The 26499-nt window shown below is 42.1% G+C and overlaps 1 protein-coding gene across 1 annotated transcript; it reads left to right on the top strand.

Annotated features, from left to right (window-relative positions):
- Window positions 1-531: 531 nt before the first annotated feature.
- foxo1a (forkhead box O1 a) lies at window positions 532-26074 on the top strand. Its single transcript, XM_034113086.1, has 3 exons — window positions 532-1481; window positions 21475-21666; window positions 21912-26074. Exons 1-3 carry the CDS (start codon window positions 864-866, stop codon window positions 23097-23099), a joined length of 1998 nt encoding a protein of 665 aa, XP_033968977.1. The 5' UTR covers window positions 532-863; the 3' UTR covers window positions 23100-26074.
- The last annotated feature ends 425 nt before the right edge of the window (window positions 26075-26499 follow it).

Raw genomic sequence — 26499 nt, 5'->3', positions numbered from 1 at the left:
CTGATGCGTTCTTATTATACATCCATGGCTGATGCATGCAGGCTGTGTCATGCTGTCATACCTCACAACAGCCACAAGATGTCAATACAGCCCATAGTTGGCTGAGAAAACCAAAACAACTTCTGGCCCAACAAGCAGTACAGTTCCTGCCAGAATCTTTTCATTTACCAGAGGAAAACACATTTCCCCCTTCTTTAAAAAAAGACATATTCTTATATATTTCCCTTTGATATTATACAAAGTTGATAACCGTATTTTTTCAAATGTTGCCCTATTCATCTACGTATTATCCTTATGTTTGAGAACATTTTAATTTGGTATTTGTTTTTACTTTATAGGCTTATAAACTATACTTTAGATTACTACACATTGTGATTATGGGCTGTTAACAGCAGCAGAAAGAATGAAAACAAGGTCTTTTTTTATTCCAACTCTTTCGATGCCATTCATTGGCGCTCTCCTGGTGTCAATCCAATATGGGCGGCGTCAGCTGATACTTCCAGTAAGTCCTCACATGCTGTACAACGCAGAGAGTCAACAGGCTGTACGGGGCGCAGACGTAACATCACTACGACTGGATAACAAAAACAAAGCAGTGGGTTAACACACCGAGGACACTCACACAACTTTTGCTCACAGGAAAATCATTTTTAGAAAACATAACTTTTTATTATTTTAACACAAATTTAACCGGCTGGGATGTGACTTTCATGCAGACTTTGCGCCAAGGCGGAGGACTATTTTCCCGGACAGATTGATCTGTATTCGATCGAATTTCATTGGCAAAGTTGCAACTTTTTACAGGCGACAGGTTCGTCACATTTACATGACATTGTAACACTTGGCTCCGTCACCTCTCGACCATGGCGGAAGCGGCCCAGCAGCCACACCTGGTGGAAATCGACCCGGATTTTGAGCCCCTGTCGCGGCCCCGTTCATGCACTTGGCCTTTGCCCCGGCCGGAGTTCATCAACCCGGGCGACTCCAACACGTCCTCCCCGGTGCCGTCTGTGAAGCAGGAGCCCACCGGCAACGACTTCATCAACAACCTCAGCCTGCTCGAGGAGACCGAGGACTTCACGGAGCAGAAGCCTGTCATCCTGTGCAGCGATTTTCAATGTCAGGAGAACTGTGTCCACCAACAACCTCCACAGCAGCTCCATCATCAGCAGCAGCAGCAGCAGCATCAGCAGCACCAGAACCCGCAACTCCCGCATCAGCAGCAGCAGCAGCAGGTGCCTCTGCTCTCCTCCCCGGTAGGCTCCTCGTCCTCGGCCGCCGCTGCCGCCGCTGCCCAGAGAAAGAGCAGCTCCTCCCGGCGAAACGCATGGGGGAATATGTCATATGCAGACCTTATAACCAAAGCTATCGAAAGTTCCCCTGAGAACCGACTAACTTTGTCTCAGATTTACGACTGGATGGTGAAGAGTGTGCCTTACTTCAAGGACAAAGGAGACAGCAACAGCTCTGCAGGCTGGAAGGTACGTTTCTCTTTTTTGGCACTTTTATCCAGGAGATAGTGTGCGTAAATCTTTGTCATCTATAGCATGAATGGCGAATGACTGCTGCTTGTGCCTGATAAAACAGCAGCCTGTGCCAGTTCTCGTACAAAGTTTCCCAGTTTGTATGTCTGCAGTTCTCACAGGGTCTTGATTGCTCTTTATGCCATTTTTTTTGTATCTACTGTGGTATCACTGTAATATTCCCCTAGGGATTGCTGGCTTTTCTGTGGCGTTGAATAGTCTACTGTGAATATATAGCTTTTTTTATCTGAGCTTTATTGTTTATCACCATCATCTATGGTTGTCACTGTTATTACACAGGGTCTTCCCCACAAGTGTTTTTAGAAAAAAGCATTCATGGAGTTAAGTATCTGTAAAGTTGTTAATCATTTGCTCCAAGTCATGGTCTTATGAAACCATGCCCCCCCCCCCTCCCTCCTTGCATTGTCATCCATCCAGTTAATAGAAATTTAGACTAAACTGGCCAGTTGCTACCATGACCTGAGACAGTCATCTGACTTCTCCCTGCAGTATGTGATTTATATGAGTCTGCTGACTCAACAGGGTTTTTTTCTACCTTCTTTGCCTCTATTCCCTCGTGTGCTTTTCAAAACTGCTGTGAGTTTTGTGTTCAAGAAAGTTCCCCTCTGTCAGCTGTCACTAGAAAATGTATGATATATTTTAAGGCTAAATCACAGTTTTCCACATTAGACTCTTGAATGAAGTTGTGTTTGGACGTCTATGTCGTAAGGAGATACCAGAAGCATTCATGTGCCCTGGAAACAGTCCAAAGTGTTACACAAGAAGGGACTTAAAATGTCTGATGTGGTGTGGCAGGCCCTCCCACTGAACACTATTGAAGGGCGTACACCTCCCTTTGGAGACAAATAGTTTCAGTGGTGTCTGACAATAAATTGATGACAGTCTATTCTCTCAGCGGGAAATTATATTGAGCCTGTAGTCACACATTGAGAGATTTATTACGGCTTCCCTCTGTTATAGTCTGTCTGGGTTGCCGATGAAATGTAAAGCAGTTGTGGGGGGGTTATGTCTTCCCCTGTCAGAGCAGGCTCCCATGGTTGAGTCATGTGCTGAGAGGTGACACATTCATGTCAGACAGAATTTCAAGTGAGACTTTTTTTTACATTGAATAACATAGACAGATTAAAAAAACTATAAAAATAAGAAGCTTTTTTTTTACACTGGTTTAAAGTTGACAGAGCACAACAGCAATGCCCACTCTGACATCATCAATTTGACTACAGTGTTTGCAACAAGCCCAAGAATCATGTTGAGCTGTCAAAACTAGCCCTTTCAGAAAAATGAGAGTGCAAAACCCTTCAGTGTGGTGAAATACCCACAATAAACAAAGCAGGTACTGGATAAATGTGTTGCTAGGGCAGTGATGTTATTCAAGTAGGTCTGGTCCTCTAGGATAAATCATATAGTGGGTATATATAGTTAATATATCATGATTTACATTGATACTTTAAAAGGTTCAGGTGTATGGTGCTTTTAACTTGAATTGTCCTTTCTGATCACGACATTACATCTAATGTTAATGGGGGTGTGTGTTTGTGTTTGTTCCTGACTACATTTTTGACTAAACACCAGTTAATCATGGTGGACGGCTTGTCCAATTGAGGATAAAAGCCAATTGTGGGTCAGTGATAAGGGTTAGGGTATGTTTAAAAGGGAAGCGACCTTTATCCCAAGATGTAGCTTGTGGTGCACAGTTTCACAATTTTCATCATGATACCATATTAAATTGATTATTTGGACAACAATATATTTGCCGAGTTCTTAAAGTCAACATGAGATGCTAACTATTAGGATTTCTTTAGCCCTGAGAGCCGGATAAACTGAAAAGAGTCACGGGAAGCTGATAAAAGTTAACAGCATTTAATTAAACAAATGATACAATGATACAAAATGAAATGTGCAAGTGGAGGTGCTCTCCCTGGCCCATTCAGCTGTTGCCTGTCGCGTGTGCGTTGGGTCAGCCGAGGTGAAGAAAGAGGTCAATTCTTCCTGTCCATCACGGGCAACTCCTGTCCAACTGTAGTCTTCTTCTATTGGCCGGCGTCGACGGGGGCGTGTCCAATGCAAATCCTGCCGTTTTCTGCTGCTAAATTACATCATTCTAATGTCTGTGGTTATTTAAACATTCCCTAATAAACGTTTTTTCAGCGTCAATAAGTGAGAGTTAAAGACAGTGTGTTTAGTGTACAACACCACATGTAATTTCATCTTCAATTCACGGTTTCAAAACGTAGCATTCGCTACATGCTAATGCTAACCGGAAATGACGAGTTTACTCAGCGGAAAACCGGAAGTCATGTGTGAACATTCGGTTTTTAGAATAAAACAGATTTAAATTAAATACAGTGTATTTAATTTAAATTACGCCATATCAACATTGATTTTAATTTCTTACATAACATATACCCATATCAACTCATACAAATATAAATGTACATTTTATCACAGGCAAAAAACACCTACAGAGGGTTAGTAGCGTCTGAGGTTGCAGCATAAATAAAATGTTAACTGATGTTGACTTTAAAAATAGGATGATTATCCTGTACTCATGTCATTATTATTATATATTATGTAGACCATTAACTGTGAGTCAAGCTGCATTATTATGTACACTAGTAAATATTTATATTTTGCCAAGTATGCAATAGATTCAAACACTGTGAACATGTTGGTTAGTCTTCATGAAGGCCTAATTAATGGCTTCCTTAATAAACAGTGAAGTCTCTCAGTATTGTTCAATCCCTTGACAGTTATTGTGTGATTGGCGGCTTGGAGAGAGGCGCTCAGCCACCGCCTGGGCTCACTGCTTATCCTGCCATGTTGGGGGTGTAGACTGAGTAATACTGTGGGAAAGCAAAGTGTCATTCATTGCTGCGAGGGGAGTTATTCATAGAGCTCCCTTCGGTTCCACACAGGGGGGCTATCACACATTGTCTCTTCGGAGCGTTTTACTTATGAGCCGGGCAAGAGAGAAGCTGAGGAAAGATAACAATGTGAAATGGTAATTTAGTGGCCAGACATGTGTTTTTGGTTGAGTTGTTTCTTCTTGAATGACCTCCAGACAGTTAATCAATCAGTAGTAATATGCTTAAATCTCTCCATTTCAAATTTGACGAGACATCTATATTCTTTGAAATTCACAAGGATAGATTGTTTATATCTCTGACTGCATTGTTACATTCTGACTCGACTAAGACAACATGACTTATTGGAAACACAAAATGTGACCTCATTCCAAAGACAACTTTGCAAAAATGACAAAAATATTCAAACCAAAAAACCAATCCACCTTTGGTTTTAACTCCATCAACCTTCAAGACGACAAAAACAAACAGAAAGAGAACCATACATGTTCTGTAATTGTTATGTGGTGGCTTCTTCTGTGCTGTTACACGGTAATCAGGATGACAAAAGTCTTAACATCAATGCTTTCTAGGTTTCCAGGCACCTCTGACTGTTCAACAGTAAGTTCAGTCTTTTTGAAGTTAACCAGGGATCATTTGTCCATGTGACTGATCTCTCTGAACAGATGGGTCTCCTTCTCCTGAAGGGAACGGGCTAAAGCACATGTCGTTTTCATTAATCTATGATTAAGGCTGTCTGCTCTGTAATTGTTTGAGGCAGTCCTCCGCAGTCGGTCGTGTCTGAACTGAGTCATGACAGCCTCCACACTTCTCAGGCCGTCTGCGACAGTGTGAATTTTGAGGACAGTTGTGCCAGGTGGGACCAGCTTGGAGAATCTCTCAAAGTGGACTGGACAGAACGCCCGTCCAACTGGAAGAAGAACAGATGGCCTAAATTCTGTATCATCAAACCTCTCTGCGGAGCTGTTATTTATATTTGTCCCATTCCGGTTTCCTCCTTATTTCACTCCATAAGATGGCATTACTGTATGTGGTTCAAATATCACCCTTGCATTATAATATACTACGCACACTTCCTTGCTATAGCTTCCAAAAATCAGTTCTTCCTTGTATTTCTGTAGTATACATACGTCACCACAGGATAAATATTTGGTTTCAGCCAGTGGAGCTGGAAGGCTCAGGTGCTCTTTGATGTCAGTGTCGGGATCAATTTTGGTCGGAGGTTTTTCTCTGTACATGACGCTCTCTTGACCCGAAATTCCTCAACCTACGCTGGTAAACACTCCCACGGGTCTCAAAACAAACTGTGCCGGTGCAGACAAACACGCAGGTCCGAGCTGATTGTAGAGCGAGTGACACCGGGGTCGTTACCATGTAAATGCACCCGATGACTCCAATCCCTTTCAGTCTTACAGTAAACACTGCAGGTATCACCGAAAGGGTCCGGATACGAGATGGGTGTGGGATACTGGACAGGAAATGGCTCTTATGATGCTCTCTGGTGATTTATATTCAGAATGAAAATCGTGTTGTATTAATATTTGTGAGAAATCTTTCTTGTGCTATGGCATCAAAGGTAGCGCCACATCGCTGTCAATAGCGTAGCTTAATTATTTTATTTCTGTTACCTCTTGGTAAATATTGCCCAGCTCTACTGTACCTGATCATTCCATTGAAGGTATTTCTAACTGCTTTAAGCTTAATTGATCGGTAATTAAGTCTTTGAGTCACATAAGACTACTGTTTTTGTTTTATTAGCTTATTTTGAGATGGTGTACCTTTTTGACACATTGTTGTTGTTCTTTATACATGTGGAGGTGTAATTGCTGTGTGTTATCTTAAATGTCTTTTCCCCTGTAAACCCTAGGAATAAAGCTTAAAGAAATACAGAAGCTGAGACTTTTAATTCCTTACTTATCACAAAGCTGGTTGCACTTAATTACCGATCAGAAACTGTGTGTTTCTCTGTGTCTGAGTGTGTATAAGGACAGGGAACTGGAAAGAACAGCAGTCCTCCTGTTCCTACTGGTCCAACACACACACACCTCTCACCCCCCTCGAGGACTCTAACCTTGGCATTGCCCCAAGACATGAGGGGCAGCTGTGTTTCTCAGGCAAAGAGCTGGAGGAGCTCTCCTCACCCTCCTCCCCATTTCCTGCCTGCGCCGCCTGTCTCTCCATTCCTGGTTTTCTGCCTGTGCACAAAGCAGGGCACACTTAGTGTTGTGTAGAGTCACTGCCTCCCCCCCCCCCCCCCCCCCCTCAGTCAAACTCCAAGGAGCTAACCACTTACTGTCTTCCGAGAAAAATTAAGAGATAAAGAAAGAAAAAGAGAGAGAGCTGCCGAGACCCAGAATGCTCTAAGTTCAGACTGGGTGACACTTGTTAGGAGTTGCATAACACGACATTTACTGGAATCAGGGAGCCGCAGGCCAAAGTCTGGTGCCACTGGTTAGTCAGCGGAACTGTGAGGCACTGTGTGAGAGATATGTGGGACGCTAGTCTCCTGTGTGTGTGTTTGTGTGTAACCTGGGCCTCATAATTAAAGCCCTGCTGCTGGCAGATGCATAGACACGATGGCAGACAGACAGACAGGCCAACACAAGGAACATTCCTGCACAGGCTTTTATACTTTATTTAAAACATTTTATGCGGTGTGATATCATGACTTTCCTTCTCTCCCCATCTGATTTTAATCCAGTATCTCCTTACAAGTGTTAGTGCTGTCGTTCACATGTGATGGAGCCTGAGGCAGAACTGTTGGGAGGCGGGGTTGAAGTAAACGCCAGTGTGTGTGCTCTATGGGTTCTTGAATGCGAAACACTCTGGTCATTTTGTACTCAGAAGTCAAAAATGTTTGGCTTCATGTGCCAATGAGCCACTGCCATAGGGATGAACTAGAGCCCTGCCTCCTACAGTGTCGTACAGCAGCTGTGAGTATTGGTAAACTCTCTGTGTAAGACTTCTTGATAGACACTTGGACAGCAACAATGATTATTTTCTTATTATTAGTAAACATATTGATTATTTATTTCCTTAAATGGACACATTTTGAGTTGAAATTCCAAAACCGAAAGTGACATCTTCAAATGTTAAAACACATAGACTATTACATTTTCATTTATATAAAATAAATACATTTCTGGAATTTGAGAAGTAAATGTTTGTCATTTTGATTAATTACTCAAATAATCATCATGTTATGCTGATCCATAAGCTGTTACACTGCCTACAATTGTTGTCATGTTTGAAGTGATGTTACTGTGCCCCTCCAAACTTTGATTTGGCAATCGTGTGAAACTAATAGCCCCACACATGATTTCACAACGTCATGTTGTCCTTCTGACCCGCTCCACATTTGTTTACGTCTCGTCTTTGTCTGTCTCTCATTCCCACTGCCAAGAAAACGTTAGAATATTAACGACTCAAACCTCAACAGACTGAAATAAAAAAGAGGCAAGAAGCAGGTCAGCGTGGCTCAGCTGAGATATCAAATTATGTTGACGTCTGCTTGTGTGTGGCACACGTTTATTTACGGATCTAGCCACGTCGTAGCTATAAAGCCACACTAATCCAACTTCAAACAAGTATTGACAATTGATTCCATGTGCCTGGGCTCTCTGGTTCATTGTTTCACAGTAAACCTTTAACAGTATGGTCCAGAATGCCATGGGACGAAGCCATTGGGCAACAACAGAAGCTGTGGAACACATACCACACACAGGGGATCATGTATGTCTGTCCGTCTGTCTGTCTGTCTGTCTGTCTGTCTGTCTGTCTGTCTGTCTGTCTGTCTGTTGATTTTTGGTCATTGCTCTGCTGTATTTCAAAACACTATTCTTTTTTTCACTCAAATGTCCCCAGAACCTGTAGAATGCATCTAACATACCAATAAGTTAAACATTAAAGTGGCTAAAACTGAGGCTTTTGTTGCTCCACAGAACTAAACTACCACATTGTTTAGCAGGGGGTCAATATGCCTGTTGATTTTCTAGGTGGTCTGCCAAATAGAACTCAGTCAAGTTTTCTCGTGCATCAAATAACATTCTGCCTCCACCAATCTGAGCCACCAATGATCATTTTAGACAGCTGAAACAAGAACACCTTTCATTAATACGTTTAATGATTGTTAGAAATGCCTTGTAATGACTTTCAGCACTTGTTATTGCAGAAAAATAACATTTAGTTCCATCATACAGCTGTTGAATGTTAATCTTTTCAGAGTTGATATTGATCATTGTTATCCACACTATTCTACATTATCAGTTTAATTTTAAATTGCTTGGATCAGAGCTTGGGCTTGGAAACAAATCCCAAATGCAACACACTATCAGATCTCTACACTATTTCTCTAAAACAGATGAAAATGAAGTTGAACATACTTAGTTTTTTTTAACTTAGTGCCACAGCTGGTTCAACAGCTGGTTACTTCACCATTAAAGAGCCTTTAACTGTCGGGAAAGAACCCAGGATAAACCACAATAAAGTGCCTCTTTCATTTAGTGAATTCAAACAAATCATGTCAAGAGTGTACACGGGTGTTTTCCACCCACCTCAAATACTGGCATCACACAACCGTGCAGCACTCCTGCCAGTGTTTTGTCGGTTCTTTTTCAGGCTGTGCACCAGAGGACAGATCATTCAGTGAGTTTAGAGTCCAGTGACTGCACAGACGGTGGAAGTGATATACAGAAAAGCTACCAGCAGAGAGTAAAGCCTCATTTAATAGGGCAGATGAGAGGTGCCCACGCAGGCTCTGGAGTAGAAAACTAAATTTAGTTGACATCCAGCGGCACGGTCAGGTAAACAGTCATTGGGGATGAGTCAGATTGTTTTGTTTTCCTCAGTGTGGATTTGGTAGTAGCGAGCCGAGAGCACGTGATGGTCTGTTTTGGCAGAGGGTTTGCCCAGGCGCTGAAGTTTGTTTCACAGAATACGCTGTTGCTCTCTCTGCCAACACAACTTCCTGTCAGTCAGAACTTTTTGAAAATTGTCCCTTTGGGATTAACAGGAAGAACACAGCTTTGTTTTACAGTGTGAGAAGACTAACTGTGTTGATTTTGAATCATTTCGCCATTCAAATGAGAAGTGAAAGAAAGATTTTTCTTAAAAAATCTGGTGTCATATTGATTTCTCATGGCTTTTGTGTGTGAACCAGAAGCAGACAAACAGAGGGAGTGAGTAGAGCAAAACTTTTACGGGACTGCTCACTGCCGAGGGCCCCAGACCACAGGCATTACCCAGACCCACATTGTTGTGCAATTCCCGCCCTAAAACGATTATGCACGGTGCCTGTCAGACTGGCCGGGCATTATCACACAATCGCACATGCATTCAGGCATGTGTGATTGTGTTCACATCCATGAGTGCTCACGAGAGCCCTGTAGCTGGCTGGCATGGGTGGAAATTTAAATGCGCACTTTAATCAGAAGCACGGTTATGACTGTGCGTCAAACAGCAGGTCCCCTGCTCCTGTTGTCACGGGAACTAATAGTTTGTTTTAAGGTCAAAGTGCGTACCAGTGTAAGAGAACTGCTTCAGCCTGGGATGTTCTTATTTTATCATCCTGACTGATAGCTGGGACAGACAAAATGTAGCTTTCCTGAGATGTTGATATGTACTGCTATATTGTCCTGTACACTCAGGGATCGGCATCTTAAGTTTCTAGGTGGCTGTGTTAGATTCTTGGAAGTGCAGCAGTACCAATCCGGAAGATCGGACATGTAACTACATGTAGTCTCATTTTTCTCTCAAGGAGTCTTTCATGTCCTGATTGAAGTAATAGACAGGCGAGATAAAGAGCTAAAGAAATGCGTCACTGGGTTTTTTGAGGTCATGTTGAGAATGCATTCATCAATATTCTCATTGTTTAAAGAAACTGGCATTGGGATTTCATTCAGATTAATCTTAACCTGTAATTATCACAGAGGTTTACCTAAATGTCAGAAATATTACAATTAGTGACAATTTTGCATCGCCATACCCTTACTGATACAATCCATCCTTCTTGAGAGAAAAAACCTGAATCATGAGATCTCAGGAAAAAGTATTAATGTAATGTTGCACATTATGAATGTTATAAACAAATGGGCCTTTGCCTTCCCTGTAATCTGTCTAGTTTATTAGTTATGCTAATGATATAATTGTCTGCCATCATTGCTTTAATTATCTCTTCTCTAGAATCTATTACTTCTCTCTTCCTCCACTTGCTACACACACTTTCAAGAGATGCAAATATATGCCCATGACTGACAGGAAGTGGGTGCTTTGAAAGCAGTACAAGGTATGCAGCAGAAGGGTACTGATGTCATTAGCGGTTGAAGCAACACTGAGCATGACGGCAGATTCTGTGGCTTCTTCCTCATTCAGTATATCCTTCATTTCTTCAAATTCATCCGCTTTGCATTACTCAGGGCTGGGAAATAAAAGGAATCAGTGTGATTGCTTATCGTTCCTCTAAATTGTTGTTATATATTCTCTGAATTGTCATATTGAAATATTGTGGTTTTCACATGACGTTATCAGCTAAATAAAACTGCATGATGTCAGATGAATAGAGCCAAAGTAAATGCTGGAGTGAGACTTTGATTTACTCATGTGTGGCTCCTGTCCTGTACTGGTGCCAGCTTGATAGTAGCGCCTCTGGGGTGCCAAGTGCAGGTCTTGGTGCCCTTGTATAATGTCACACTTCATATCTACTGTCCTTCACCACTGATACGTTTTTTTTCATTGAATTAATTTGAGGAGATATGGATGTTGTGCAGCTCATACAGCTCAATCTACAAGTTCAAAATCATAACACCAACAACCATTTTGTTATCTAAGTAATCCCTGGACTTGTTTAAGCCCGTAAAATAATAGATAGATAGATGTATAGATAATACAGTAGCACAATGCAGCTGTACTCTCACAAAATACGTTTTATTTAACATTGTAACACACTAACAATATATTGATTGTGTGACTTGTGATAGCAACAATGCTATATAACAAGGACACGGGCGATAATATTAAAAACAAAGATATGTTAAACTATTAAACAGAATAATATGCTTTTGCAACAAACTGTGTTTTGCTAATATTTTTGAGATAAATGTGAAAAAGGGAGCCAAGCCACTATCTAGTCGACAGATTCTGTTAAAACACTTATTTACTAGAATAAAGTCCCCTGGCACTCCTTCACATATACAGTATATCTTTGTAGTGATGATTGATGTTATTATCTTTTTCTTTTTTTTGAGCCCATCGAAGGAGAACAAAACTACTGTGATAAAAGGACTGTAATGGCTCTACTACGTCTCATAAGGTTCTCTTTTAAGTTGTTTTCTCCGTGGCAGAGCGTGAGTCATGCTAGCTCAGAGCCGGCAAACAGGTAAGTGCATTACAGCCCAACTTACACATGTACAAATGGCTTCATGGACATCATGCATATAAATGGACTGTACTTATATAGCGCTTTATCCAGTCTTTAAGACCCCTCAAAGCGCTTTACATACTACATGTCGTTCACCCATTCATACAGAGCAGTGTATGTTACTCTAGGAACTAACATGCATACACATTCACACACCGTTGGCCATGCCGTCGGTGTGTAACTCAGGGTTAAGTATCTTGCCCAAGGATACATCAACATGTTGACTGCATGGGCTGGGATCAAACCCACAACCTTCTGGTTGAAAGACGACCGCACTCCCTCGCAGCCACAGTCGCCCAGGCTATAGGGAGAGTTTAAAGGAAAGAAGGTTGTTCCTATTTCTTTTTTGAACAAAATGATTATTCCTAACTAGTACATGTACATTTGAATTGTAAACATTAGCTTTGTCAGGAAAAAACAAAAACAGATATAAAAAAACAATAAATAATATCATGTGGATTCATATAGGGAGGATCTCAGAAAAAGGCGCTTAAGAGCTGCACGAAAACAGTCCGTATTCAAAGCGTGGGAGGTCGTTTTTATTCAATTTGACCATTTTAACCAATTACAAACAGTGTTGGCCGTTTTTCATGAGTAGTTTATAATTGCACTTATTTATGTCAGTGCTTTGCAGTGTAATAAAACAACACATCAAATAAATGAACTAATGAGAAATGTTCTCAGCTCTGAAGCCGTATGGAGATTTATTCATGGAATCAACACACAACCATAACAACAGCCCGGGGATATCACCATGTTTGCCAGGTTGAACTGGGGTAACAGGCGTTTAAATATAACCCCCCTAACACTCCTCCCATGGTGGGCTCAGGCCGTTACACAGGCACCAGCAGTGCTCCACACACTGCATCTTTATCCCAGCAGAGCAGGCCCAGCCCAGCCGCTCTGCTGATCAGAGGCAGAAAATACCCCAGCTCCACAGACACAGCTCTGTGCATTTACAGACTCACATTGTGTTGCACATAGCAACACATGCACATATTTCAGTATGTTAAGCTTAGCCAGCACAACCCGGTCCCTGTCTGTACACATGAGCTGTGTGCTGCTTAATTCTGAGTCAGGAAATTAGCGAGCACAAGAGAGCTCAGCATGTAAACACAGATTGCCGTTAGCATGCTGCTGGGACATTATTTGAAGGTATGTGTAGCAGTTATCATAAACAGCATATGCATAGTCTGAAGAAAATCAAAAATGTAATGTGAATCATTCAGTAGGTCACTCGCCACTAATGCAGCCAACCTTTAGAGCAGTGTAGGTGACATAAGGAGAGTGCAAATCCATCAATATAACAACATGCATGTTTTTCCCTTTAGCATTTCATAATATTTTCCTAAAGAGAACTACTAAGAATCCTCAAATATCTTTAAATGTTTTGAGAGTTTTAGTTGAAGATGAAGTGGTGTTTGAAGTTCAAGCATTAAAATAAGTTAATGTTTCAGGTGAGCAATGAAACAAAACCTTAAAAAACATATGTTTTGAAGACAGGAGTTATTACATCCCACATTTTCTTATTTCTTGTACAAGAGTGCCATGAAAAAGGTCACATTTTAAAAATACAACTTGGCCGTTGTTATGAAATAAACATATATCGTTTTTTCTAGTTATGGTCAAGCTTACCTAGCCTGTCAATAGCTTGGATAAATCAGCGATAAACTCTTTATTGTTTTGTTTTTTCATAACTACTGATGCCTACAATTCTCCTGCAACACTCTAGTAAATGGTAATTTGCCTTCTCTACATGGCCTGGTGACAAAAAAAAGTAGAAAATCAAAAGCCATATTGGATTTTAAGGTTTGCAGCTAACAAACACAAACAACTCTGCCTTCTTTATTCAATCAATAACCCTTATGACTGTTTGACTTGTTGTTTTCAGTATATAGTGTAAAGTATGTATGTATGTATGTATGGCAGGCTCTCATTTCCTCATTCAGCAATGTTTTCTCTGAGCAATTACTCCAAATGTCAAACCTTGGCCCAACCAGAGGAAATGGCAGACGATTCATTATTCTCTTACCGAGTTGTGTTTGCTTTGATACATAATGAGGGCAAATCATAAGTGGGGAACTGTACTAAAATGTACAGTAAGAACTTTATCCTCCATTGTAATCCTGCTGGAAAAGCCTGGACAAGGGCCCCCTCTTTCCTTTTTCCTTTTGTTTGCCCAGTCAGACTACAGAGTTTTGATTAGGAAGTGGTGGCTCTTAACCCAATGTTTGCTTCAGCCAGTCCCTTGCATTACACCAAGCAGGGCCTCATTCTGCTGTGTTTTGCACCAGAGAAACCAAAGGCATCAGTGGGATCAGTATCAGGACTGGCCAGCTCTTCCTGTGCGGATACAATGCAGCAGGAAGTTCTCTAATAGCCCCTCCACTCCACCACTCGTCTCACACTATCATACGGCGATGAATGATCCTGGAGTGTCAGTGGCTTTGCTGCTTCTCGCCTTATGCGCTAAACCACTCAAAGATTATTTATCATTTGTCTGCAGCGTTTGTGAGACCGATCAATCTTAAGCTGAGCCAATCATCATCCGCTCAGGCTTCCAAGTTCTGCAGTGTGTGTGTGTTCAGGGGGAGGGCGGTTGGTTGCACTCAGATTCCTTGCAAAGGATTGTGAAAAGGAGTCCTGCCAAGAGGCCGTCAGTAAATACATTTGCAGACAGATTTGCTTCTGCATGACGGGTGTTTTCTGCCTTTCCATCTGTGCTTTATGATGGTCATATAACATATAGCGTGTCACAATGGTAATTTTGGTAAGGTACTTTCTTATAGGTCAAAGACTCCTAGTGGGGCTTATACAGTAGAACTCTAAATTGAATTTGAAGGACTCCACTCTGCATGTGTCCTGGCCTCCTCTCTCAACTCTCTATGCCATTTTGAATGATTGAAAGTTGACGTCAGCGGGTAAGAAAGGGACAGTTTTTGCTGCAACATGAGTGTGTGATCAGCTGTGGCCAGAAGTGTATGTGCACGATGTCCCAGAGGAGCATGTGAAAAGGACAAGGGAGGAATAGAAGACTAGGAATGGGGCGGGATGGAGGGAAAGGGCAGCGATGGTCTATTTCTGGTTGAATCATGTCCTAGGGTCAGTTTTTTTATTTTAATCTGGGTCTGCTTCAAAAAATAGAAATTGTGGCTAAAGAGGCTTATTTGTATACCACTGTTAACAGTGACACATTTATCTGTTCACAGCCAGTACAACCTGCGGCGCTGTGCTGTGTTGCTCGCTGCTACGCAACATTAATGACAACAATAATTTTCTTTTTTCCGGACTCTTTTAATGAACCCAAGGGTATAAATAATAAAAAAAATGCCCGAGGCTTCACATTTCCTGTGCTCTGCTTTTTATATCCACTGCCTTTCATGATCATTGCTGTATTGACTTTAGTAAATAGGTCAGTGATTATCCCCGACCAGTTCTATATTGGAGCTGATGATATCTTATCAAACAGCAAACACATGAAGTCATCACAATCTATTCAGATTGCTCTGGGAATTTGGTCATGTGAAGGTGTAATGCTTTTTCTGTGTGTGTGTTTGTTTGTTAGTTAGTATACAACAGTCAACCTTCATTTTCATAGAACACAACACTAAAATAATCCCCCTGTATAAATACTGTTATTTATGCTAAATCAGCTTCAACTATAACCCAAGTCTTAACATCCTATGATTCGGCACATTTTGGGAACTGGGGTCAGAAAGTCCTTTTGATCTTGTCTTCATTGACCATTTATGTCCAATAAATAAGAAATCCCCACCATTAAACAACCAGGCAGAACTGACAATATAACATATATATGACATCCTCCCTCTTGCTCATGTAAGCTTTCACTAGCTGGAGGTGTTTTCACTTTGATCTGCCTCTACTGCCAGTTAACCTCAATGTGCCACTTTAGGTAAACCTGCTTTCATAATCTATTGGAATCTATTGTAATCGCTCTCTGGATCACAGAATACTTTGTGCATCTGACATGAAGGGGAAAACCCTGCTAGTGTGTGTGTTTTGAATACTCTCTGATCCCAGTGAGTAGTTCCCTGTCACTTGTCGCCCCACCACCTCACCTGCTGGAGCTGTGTGCTCAGCCTTATGCTGTTGTTAAGTGGGCAGACCTGCTGAGCTGGTGTTAGGCTAATAACAGGTTTACAGGTTTTCTGTCTGAACCACATTGCTATAACTCAGCCAGACTCAGCACAAAGCTCCAGACATGACCATGCGACAGCTTTAGGGCTACTTACTTTAGTGGTTAGAAATGCTGCGCCTTATACTCTATAGGTTGTTCTCTTCATAGCCGCAGACATTACACAGAAAATAGCTAGTTACAGTGCTAGAACAGAACACCTACCCAACTACTTTCAAAACATAGTTAATGAAAGGTGAAGGAGTGTGTTGAGGACAGCACCGGTTCTCTAATGAGTTCAGTGGAAATAGTGCAGGGAAACCACATTTTTCACTTCCACCGGTTCCCTATCTCTGGTAAATGTTTGTGAAACCTCGTAGAGAACTGCTGCCGTGTGAGTTTAAACCTGCTGCATGCTTTCAGTCTGTGAGGATGGAGCATTGTTGCAGATGCTTCATACCTATAGCTGTACAGGCTGTGCAGATGAGGTTTCACTTGTGGCTTCACTCGATTCAAAGCAGCCCTGCAAGTAGGAGGTGTAGCTCTCTTTTGGGGGATTTTTTATCCGATTTGACATTTAAGAGACAACCCTGCAGAACCTGCGTCAGTGTGTCGGCATCGGTCTGTTTCTCTAGTTTTCTGCAGGTACTTTGCTACGGAAAATGTGTGAGAGAACAGGAGAGGATACTTTAAGGAAGGATGAGGCTAAGGAAACAAGATGAGGAGATATACTGTAGGTGTTCAAATTGGTAGAAGACAAGGAAACAAGATGATGAAAGGAGAGGAGAGAATAGCAGAGAGGAGATGAAAGGAGGTGGAAAAAAACAGGAGTAATAGAAGTGGAGAAGGAAGGAGAGGAGAGGGTGATGCACTGAACACTGTGGCCTTTCAGCAGTGCTGCCAGTAAGGGAGTGTATACCAGCACAGTGTGTACTGATCCATGCCCACTCTGTCACACACAACCTCTCTTTCTCTATTTCTTAAATAGCCTAGACTCAAAAAACACATTCTCCTTCTGCCTAACACACCACCCAGACGTCCATACTGCAGCCACTTGTTGAGTCATGACGTATCCAGTCACGTATTTCAGTTTCAGCAGTCCCCCGGCAAAGCGAACATTACTTCCATTTAATAAATATAGTATGCATGACATCAGAGATAAACATAAACTCTCTGGTAGTGGGGGGCGAGGGAGGGGGGTTGAGTTTGCGGTGTCCATTTGGCTCACGGCGCTGCGGCTTTAGCATTCCATGCCTTTTTACTCTGCCTCACGACCGCCGCGTTTCCTGTGAGGCAGGAAGTCAGCTCTGTTTCCTGTCACAGTCCTCTTTCATGTGGTCACTTCCTCATGTTTTGCCAGCGCCACTCTGTTCTATTGACTCAGAATACGGAGCTGCTGCTCCTGGTGGTGGGTTCAGGCAGAACAGAGAAAACATTTTTTTTATGACCTCTGGCTTTCAGAGACAGAGTAATGTCAAGTTACTGCCTGTTTTCACAACATTTTTTATGATTACATTCCTCAGTGCAACAAAAAGTTATCACTGTCTGTCCACAATCTTCTGTTTTCTTTCCAACACTGTATTACTGTCTTTTTTTTGTTTAAAAAAACAAAATAACTCTACTTTTAAGATGGGACAATGTCGTCATATCTTTAGACAACACCAGATAGGACCATCCTCGAGCCACGGTAGAAGGGGATTTTGTAACCTGCTGAGGAATGTTGATTGTGATGGCTGCCTGGCTGGGAATCCTGCCTTTACTGTTTCCTAAGAGATACTAACAAGTCGGCTCTGATTACGATTGAACTTTGCACACAGTGATTAGCTGGAATGTTAAGATTCCAGTGGCCGGAGATATATCAATGTCACATAAGGTCGCCGCATCCAAAAGAAAAAAAGTATTTTGTAGAAGAAACTTTTAAATAATATATTAATTTAAAGAAGCACACAATACAATAGGCCTATTATCCTAACTTTTCATTCATACATGTCCATGAGTGTGTTAGTGTCACTCAGTGTATGACTGTGTTCATGTGCGTGTGTTCATTTCAAATCGCGTGTCGATAGGACTGGCTGCAGTAGAGAGAGCAACAAAATCAAAACCATACTCCACTGCTGCCATTGAGCTAAAAACATGAGCTGGCTCTTAAACACACGCACACGTGTGCACACACACACACACACACACACACACACACACACACACACACACACACACACACACACACACACACACACACACACAGTGGGAGACGAGGCTTTTCCATTGGCCCAACTAGACACGCTCAGCCACACTCCCCACACGGAGTTCTGCCCAGTTTTTGGTATTTCCCATCAGAACAGTTTTGATGACCCTTCATGTGTACTCCTACACTTAAATAAAGACTTTAAACCGTTTTTTTAAATGTTCTGCACCATCACAACAACCAGTGTATTGCCTGTGACATAAGCCATAGAAAACAGAACCTCTAAAGCAGGGGTGGGGAACCTCCGGCCCCCGGGCCGTATACGGCCCGCGAGACCATTTGGTACGGCCCTCGAGGTAATTTATAAACACACGCAAAAAAGAAAAACATTTAAGAAATCTAGACCGCAAAATAATTAAACAAGCGAGTGCCTGTTTTTCCTGGCCAAGGTCAGGGTCCTTGAACACAACACGAGCCTAACGTGTCATCACGTGGTATATGTCTCGTCTGACAGGGGTGTAGTTCTGCCGGAGAGCAACAGAACGCCACTCCGGGCCGGGACTTCACAAATGTCAGTACCCATAAGGAGCCGTACACATGCCGCAGTTTTTGCGTGGCTGTGTCTTAGTTGAAAGCCCAGTGGCGATCTGTCATACTGATCATACAGTCAATAACTTTGTTGTTATTAGCATCTGGTTAGCTAGCTATGCTAACGAATATAAGAAGCTTTTTCTAAAACCAGTGAGGTAAAGGCACATCTTTATATGATCATTATAGTTATAAAAACACAAGAGAATAAAGTAAACAGGTATAAAATACTATATGATAGTAAAAAAAAGTTGTTATCAATAAACAAGAATACAGTTTGAAAGGGGAGTGATTTGTAAAATATCCATAAAGGAAAAAAAAATCTGTTTACAGTTCAGTTTCATGTGGATGTTGAGAGATGTATCCATAGATCTCTTCATTTTGCTCTCAAAGTGCACCAGATTGATGGTTTTAACTTCAACATTTAAAAAAAAAAACTTCCCGGGGGAGCATGGGACCCCCCTAGAGGAGGTTAGGTCCCCCCCCACTTAAATCATGTTCACATGGATAGGAAACTAAATACATTTGCACACATCTTGTGTCCATATCTGTCTGTTTTGGTGGTCATACCACAACCGTGCACGTGCATGCATCCGCGAGTCATGGTAAGATATCTGGATTAAGAGGTTGCTTTTTCTTTGCACAGCATGAAAGAAAGGCCAAATGAATGGGCTGTGATTTTAGTATTTTTAAGCAGAGGTCAATCATTTGTACGGCCCTCGGAGGATGTTGAAAAAATTGAAATGGCCCTTGAGAGGAAAAAGGTTCCCCACCCCTGCTCTAAAGTGACTTTAGCTGCAAGTTTCTCCTTCCTGTCATCAGGAAGATATAGGGCCGTTACAGGACATCCCGGCGTCTGCTCTCACATTGCAGTCATTCCTTTTTGCAGCACAGCTGAAATTGCCAGCACTCTTAGCAGTCATGGGAAAGAGAGGCTCATGACCAGACTTTTATCCCCGCATTTTGTCATAGCTACCGATGTGCACGAGGAGGTGGGGGGGGGGAAGCATTTGCTAGGCTAATCAGGTAAGGGCTGTCACGTCCTTCAGATCATGCAAACCAGCCCAGAGACGATTGGCTGAGGCAGTCAGGTCATTTGAGTCAGAGTTTCATTCATTTGTGAAGGTCCCGTTTTCAGACAGCCCCCAGGTGCCCTAGTGCCTGAGGTCCTCCAGTGACAAGCAGTAAGAGGTGGAGGAAAGTAGTTGCAGCACACAGTAGGACACATGCATCCACTCATGGTCCAGATACTCGTGACTGCTCTCCTCAAAGAGTTGTATAATGTCCTCTGTGACTCAAGAGGGAGCTTTCCATAGTTTGAGAAAATGACCCTGATGATGTCATCGTCATGTCACTAGGGTTAAATGACACTTACAATTGACACACACAGAGAGGTTGTGGGGTATTAAAAGTGTCGTCAATAACAGGGGGATCTGATAAACTACAATATTAAGTTCTATTATTGAAAATGTAGGATGTAATTTCTCAAGAGTTTGAATACCAGAGACTTGAAAGCTGGATATCCCAGTCTCTTCCTCTTTTTAAATGTTTTATAGTTGTCTCATGCAAGTCTACCAATGTTGTGGAAGTACAATAATTCCTTCTTTATTAGGCAAAAAGGCTACATTGCCACCACTGTTTCTATCTTTTCATGTGTAAGAATGTGCTCTTCTTTTGTGTTATATTATCGTAAAATAAGAAAAAGTTTGAAGAAATTACTTGGCTATAAACTAAACAAACCATTAAAGTCGAGAAATAATTATCAATGAAAAGATTCAAGAATGAGAGGTGGTAGAGTTGAAGAGAAGCAGAGGTGAAGGCAGAGCAGAGGGCAGACTAGGAACCAGATGTGAAGCAGTGACTCACAGCAGGAACAGGCCTGATGACGTTGGCCACTATGCACGCTAGGCTCTGCATGTGTGTGCACTAGGAGTTCCAGACTTTCTTCCAAAACAACAAGCTTTACGCATGCACAGTAATGTCCTGACAAAGGGCTTATTACTTCATGTTATGGCCCTGACTCGATACAGAGCCACAATGTAAATTACTTTATGAGGGTAAATATTCAGTTTAATAACAGTTTGTTCTGATTTGAAAATGATAACAAATGAAGTGTGAAGTGTTCCAGTAAAGTAGGACAGAAATAGTGTCTCACTTTCTGTGGTTTGCTTAGCAGACGTTTGCCCAATATTCCCGCTCTTGTTTGCCGTGTTTTAATAATGCTTCACTAGCTTCCTGCACAAAAATTTGTTTTTCCACTGGGGGTGTCACTAAGCAACGTTAGAGCACACTATTAATGTGTCTGTAAGGAGGAAAGATTAGTCTGTTTCCTCCCTTTGATTCAGTCTTGGTTCAGACAAGACACGTAGTCAGGTGGAATGTGAGTGTTGGTTTAATTGTGTTTTACAATGGGCCCCTCTGTTATTGTAAAGGAAACAAAGGCCCACATATAGAGTATATTTGGAGATAAGATTATACTTTACTGTAAACTGTGTTCTTTCTGGATGTATTGCTCATGGAGTAAAAGTACTGCGTATGTGAGTGCACATGAGTTTATTTGGCTTTAGATTGTTGAGTGACCTTAAATTCCCCCCTAAAGCCACATTCTTTTTTAAAGAGAGCCACCTGTACTGATGGATTTGCACTTGTATGCTAAAGCAGATCTGAGGTGTTTTTGAAAAAGGGCACACACACATCTCCCTGCTTGTACTCACCCTGCTTCTCGCTTTCTCCCTTTCCTTCAGAACTCCATTAGACACAACCTGTCACTGCACAGCCGCTTTATTCGTGTCCAGAATGAGGGGACGGGAAAGAGCTCGTGGTGGATGCTGAACCCGGAGGGGGGGAAGAGCGGCAAGTCCCCGCGGCGCAGAGCCGCCTCGATGGACAACAACAGCAAGCTCACCAAGAGCAGAGGAAGAGCAGCTAAGAAAAAGGTGAAGACATAGAGAATCCAGCGCAGGCTTTTGTGGAACTACATAGCTGATGTTTAACTTTTTTAACCAGGATTTAGTTTTATTTCTGTCTCTATACTCTCTCTCTGTCTATTCAAGATTATTTTTAGTATGTATTTTTTCCAATTACGTCTGACATACACATATGTGACACTGATGACACTTCTCTGGCATATAAAATACAGTATGTCTATCGGTACACTGACAGTCTCCCTGTCCCCCCCCAGCTGTCCCTTCAGGGAGGACCTGACGGAGGCGCAGACAGCCCCGGCTCCTACTCCAAGTGGCCCGGCAGCCCCAACTCCCACAGCAACGACGACTTTGATGCGTGGAACAGCTTCAGGCCTCGGACCAGCTCCAACGCCAGCACTCTGAGCGGCCGCCTGTCGCCCTTCATGCCCGAGGACGAGCTCGGGGATGCAGACGTACACATGGGCTACCCAGGAGCCGCCGGAGCCAAGATGACCGCCACGCTGCCCAGCCTCACAGAGATGACGGGCTCTCTGGGACACAGCTCTAAGAACGTCATGGACAACCTTCTGGACAACCTTAACTTGCTTTCGCCCAACAACTCTCAGGTTGGAGGCGGGGCGACGACCCCCGGATCCTCCCAGTCCTCCCCCTCTCCGATGATGCAGCCGAGCCCTGGGTACCCCGCCTACAGCTCCCCCAGCATGGCCGCGCAGCCTCAGCAGGATTACCGCAAGTGTGTGTACGGCCAAGCAGGAATGAACAGCATGTCGTCCATGTCTATGCAGACGCTGCCTGAGAGTAAGCCCAGCTTCGGGCCCAGTATGGGTCAGTACAGCTGCCCCGCAGGGCTCCTGAAGGAGCTGCTGACGTCAGACACAGACCAGCACGGAGACCTCATGCCGTCAGTGGACACCGTGGTGTCTCAGTCCAGCGGAGGATGCATGCTGCCGCCGTACAGCAGCAGCCAGCATGCAGCCAAACTCATGGGAGGAGGGAGTGTACATCCGCACGGTCACTCTCACCCTCACCCCCACAATGTGCACAGCCAGGCCCCGGTCACGTCACAAGCTATGAATGGCCGGTTGCTCATGTCCCTGAGCCACGGTGGGGGCAACACACGTTTGCCTACAGTCAAAAGCCCCATGCAGATGCCTTACGGTCTCTCCAGCCACCTCAGTGTGGGAGGCATGCCGGGGGGCTTCTGCCCTCTCAACACCAACGGATACGGCCGACAGGGAATGCCACAGCCCCTGCACCCGGAGAAGCTGCCCAGCGACCTGGACGACATGTCCATCGAGAAGTTTGAGTTTGACATGGAGACGGTGCTCCATGACACTCTGATGGATGGGGACTCCCTGGACTTCAACTTCGAGCCAATGGTGACCCAGCAAGGTTTCCCCCACGGAGTGAAGACCACCACACACAGCTGGGTGTCAGGGTAAATGTGCTGTTGCTCTTTTGGTAAAAGGCACACCCAGAACTAATTTGACACAAAACAAGTGTATGTCAGGATGTTTCATCCTCAGCCTAACTCCAGCCGCTCTACCATCAACATTTCTGTTTTACGAAAAACACTTTTGGGATAAATTCTGCAGACTGACACTGGCCGTGATCAGCGTGAGAGCCCCGGAACTGGTGAAGATAACATCTGAATTATTTTTTTGAAATATAAAATATCCTGTACAAACTAAGTGCCAAACATGTTTTGCCTTAAACTAAGAGCCAAACTGAAACACACCTCTCTAGTTTACTCAAGGTCACAGATGCTATACTGTGGTTGTGTCTCTGTCACTGCCAACTACATCTCATCAGCAGCAGCACAATCTGTAGAAGTGCACAAGCTCAACCCATGATGTTTACTGTGTTTCCACAATCAAACTTTTCTATGTACAGTGCAGTGATAATTAATAACCATTACAGAAGAATTATGAAGGTAATCTGGATCATGGGTTTGTGGACTGAGAGAGAGACTTCTCAAGGATGATGTTACAAAATGACTCACTTTGTTATTGCCTGAATATACTTAATGTCATCATACAGTTTGTAAAATCAGGCCTCTTATTTTCTAAGACTGTAAATATTGTTTACAGAGCAGAAACAAGTCAAGGCAGCAGAAATGAGCTCACGTTGAAAACTGGATTGGACTCTTTCAAACACATTGTGTGGACAGATCTGTGCTTGAAGATTCTTCTCTATCAGGCTGTAAAAATGATAACACACTTTTTTGATTTCTTGTACATACATTAAGAATGTATATTAAAATGATGTAGTGGATGTTTACTGGATTTAGTATATATTTGAGACCTAAATTATTTGTGGCTATTATAGATAGATGCTGGTGCAGAACCTGCACTTAGAATTGTTCTGAGTCTCTGTCACTCTGAACCTTAATACCACAGGGGCCTATTTATTGTGCCTAACAAAGGAGATGGCGTCTGCAGCTTGAAGGGTTTTATATTGTAAATGTCTACGGTCCAGAAGATACTAAAATCCAGCAGTTTTGAAGAAAAGTATGGTGCATTCTTTTTTTTTTAAGCTCCCACTTTTCTGATTTTAAAAGTCATGAAGAAACGAGTGACTGTACATTGTTATCGCTAAGGTTTCCTGAATGCTTCGCAGCTCTGTGAATGTTTAAAGGTCAAGGCAGGTCGCTGGGTAAAATGTTTTTGTCAGTGCTGCTGTTGCTTTCATACCGGGGCTGAGTCCAAGACTTGCCAGAGATTGTCCTCAAAGACACTGTGAGTATCCAGCCTGTCCTGTTCAGTTTCAGAACTTATTTTGTTTTTACATTTTCTGTCTCATAAGGTCAGTGTGACTGATTTAAATTAGTAGAATGTGATTCCTTTGTGTCCAAAAAGCTGTCTGATGCTATAAGTTGGATCAGCTTTACTGCTTTTTATGAGACTCCACTTTCACTCTGCCCCTCCTACCTCTACCCATCTACAAGTCTCATTACATAAATATAACATGTGACTTCATAGCTCAAATCATCTTAACAAGTCTATTTTGATTCTTTTTTGCCCCTGAAAAGCGCCACTAAGTGTTAAGTATTTTATTGAGCGTGTATATTTGCATTTTCTGACTTGCTTTTCCCACTTATTGATGTACTAACAATGAGCTTGTCAGCCTTTCAGTGAACTTTTATGCTGAGTCACAAATTGTGTACAAGATCGTGGCTTACCTTTGTGAAGATGCTGTCTGATGACATGACCGCTCCTAATGAAGTCTTGCTGGTTTAAAAATAACAAACTGAATCTGCCTACTCTACATTAATGCTAATTGCATGATTTATCCAGAAACCACATATATCAGCGTGTGTTTGATCACCTTGCCAAGGGCTCTTGAGTATGCGGTTTTTCATTCAAGCACTAATGACTTGGAGTAATGACCAGGGGAAATCTCTTTAATTAGTTTGAGTGTTTGATTGAAATGAAAATGTGTGTACTCCAGAGCAGTAATGGCACCTGATCTTACACTGCTGACTTAGATTTCTAAGAAAGCTAGCGAGCGGGGCAGGTTTAAGAAGAAAAAATAGATATTCTTTGAAACATTTCAAAAGGCTGTTTAAGAAGCTGCTGTTTGGCTTTGTGCCAGGTGTTGCCTTTTCTTACCCAAACATGCCATAATGTACTATAGCCAAATTTGCCTTTGAAGTCATAGTGATATATTGATCATTTTTATCATGTGATATGTTCAGATTTATATATATTTGTGCCGGTCACTCAAGCCAGGATAAACTGTAATGAATCCATGTAGTCAGTGTCACAGGATTCACTCTAAAGTTAAAGAGCTGTACTAAGTAAATTATATCTTTACATTTTTAAATGATTGAATCTATGCATTGTATTCCTTAATTTTATGTTGCTATTGTTATATTTTTCATTTTCTTTGAACTTATGACAGAGATATTTTATTGTAACATAGCGCTGTGAGATATTATGGTGTTGTTGTTGTCAAAACTCTATGTTCCAAATAGTTATATGGGAAAAAATGAAGTTTATTTAGAAAATAGATGATGCAGTAATTAATATGCTAAGCTTTTGTAAACTGACATTGTTGTATTTCTTGTATTTAGATAACGTTTTTAGAAAATAGCATCAAAAAGCAAATCACTCAAATAAATGGAAAGAGATATTGCATTTTTTAAATGAAAAACAAAACATTTAGTCTGTCAGAGAAAGTTCTGGACAATTCTTTTTGTAATTTTATGATAGAGAGATATCACACTTTTACTTACATATCCTCGTAAAAAGAGGAAGAGTTCCCAATACATATTTTAAAATAAAGCTCTGTTACATTGAACTCATATACAGGAGTAAATTGGAATTTTGCTGTGTGATTTGCAATCAATAAGAATATGTAACTTGTTCAATATTAATGTATTAAGACCTGAATAAATGTACTTCTGTGTTAAAAATGCGTCATTTCTCATTCAAAAACAACAAAAATAATGCATGCAAAGGTTTCAATCGGTCCATTGGAGTTTCAATTTGCTTCAAATATGTTCAAGAGACGATACATGCATATATATAAAATGTACTTTTTCTAATTAAAGGTGGGGTAGGTCATTCACTTCAGAAACACTTGTTATATTCCATGGAATGCTCTTAACATCCCGATAGCAATGAATATATTAAATGCTTTGACAATAAATACATAAAAACATTTCATCTGTGGAAGCCGTAGTGCTGTAAAAAGCACGACCAATCATCTGAGCCGGCCCGGCTAAAATAACTGGATGGCCTACCTGCCTGTCAACCTTCCATCTGTGCACAAACTTATCTCGTGCCCTCATTGGTCATGTGCGCGTTCGTGTGTGTTGGAGGAGGGGCTCTGTAAGGA

Source organism: Trematomus bernacchii, unplaced genomic scaffold (genome assembly GCF_902827165.1).
Source record: "Trematomus bernacchii unplaced genomic scaffold, fTreBer1.1, whole genome shotgun sequence".
NCBI classification, from domain to species: domain Eukaryota; kingdom Metazoa; phylum Chordata; class Actinopteri; order Perciformes; family Nototheniidae; genus Trematomus; species Trematomus bernacchii.
Note: the sequence above shows the minus strand (reverse complement) of the source record. Positions and strands in the feature narration are given on the sequence as shown.

Excerpts from the sequence above, each read along its gene's own strand:
- foxo1a (XM_034113086.1), top strand. The coding sequence starts at position 864 with ATGGCGGAAGCGGCCCAGCAGCCACACCTGGTGGAAATCGACCCGGAT. Across the intron at positions 1,482-21,474 it reads ACAGCTCTGCAGGCTGGAAG|AACTCCATTAGACACAACCT; the intron begins GTACGTTTCTCT and ends CCTTTCCTTCAG. Across the intron at positions 21,667-21,911 it reads GAAGAGCAGCTAAGAAAAAG|CTGTCCCTTCAGGGAGGACC; the intron begins GTGAAGACATAG and ends GTCCCCCCCCAG.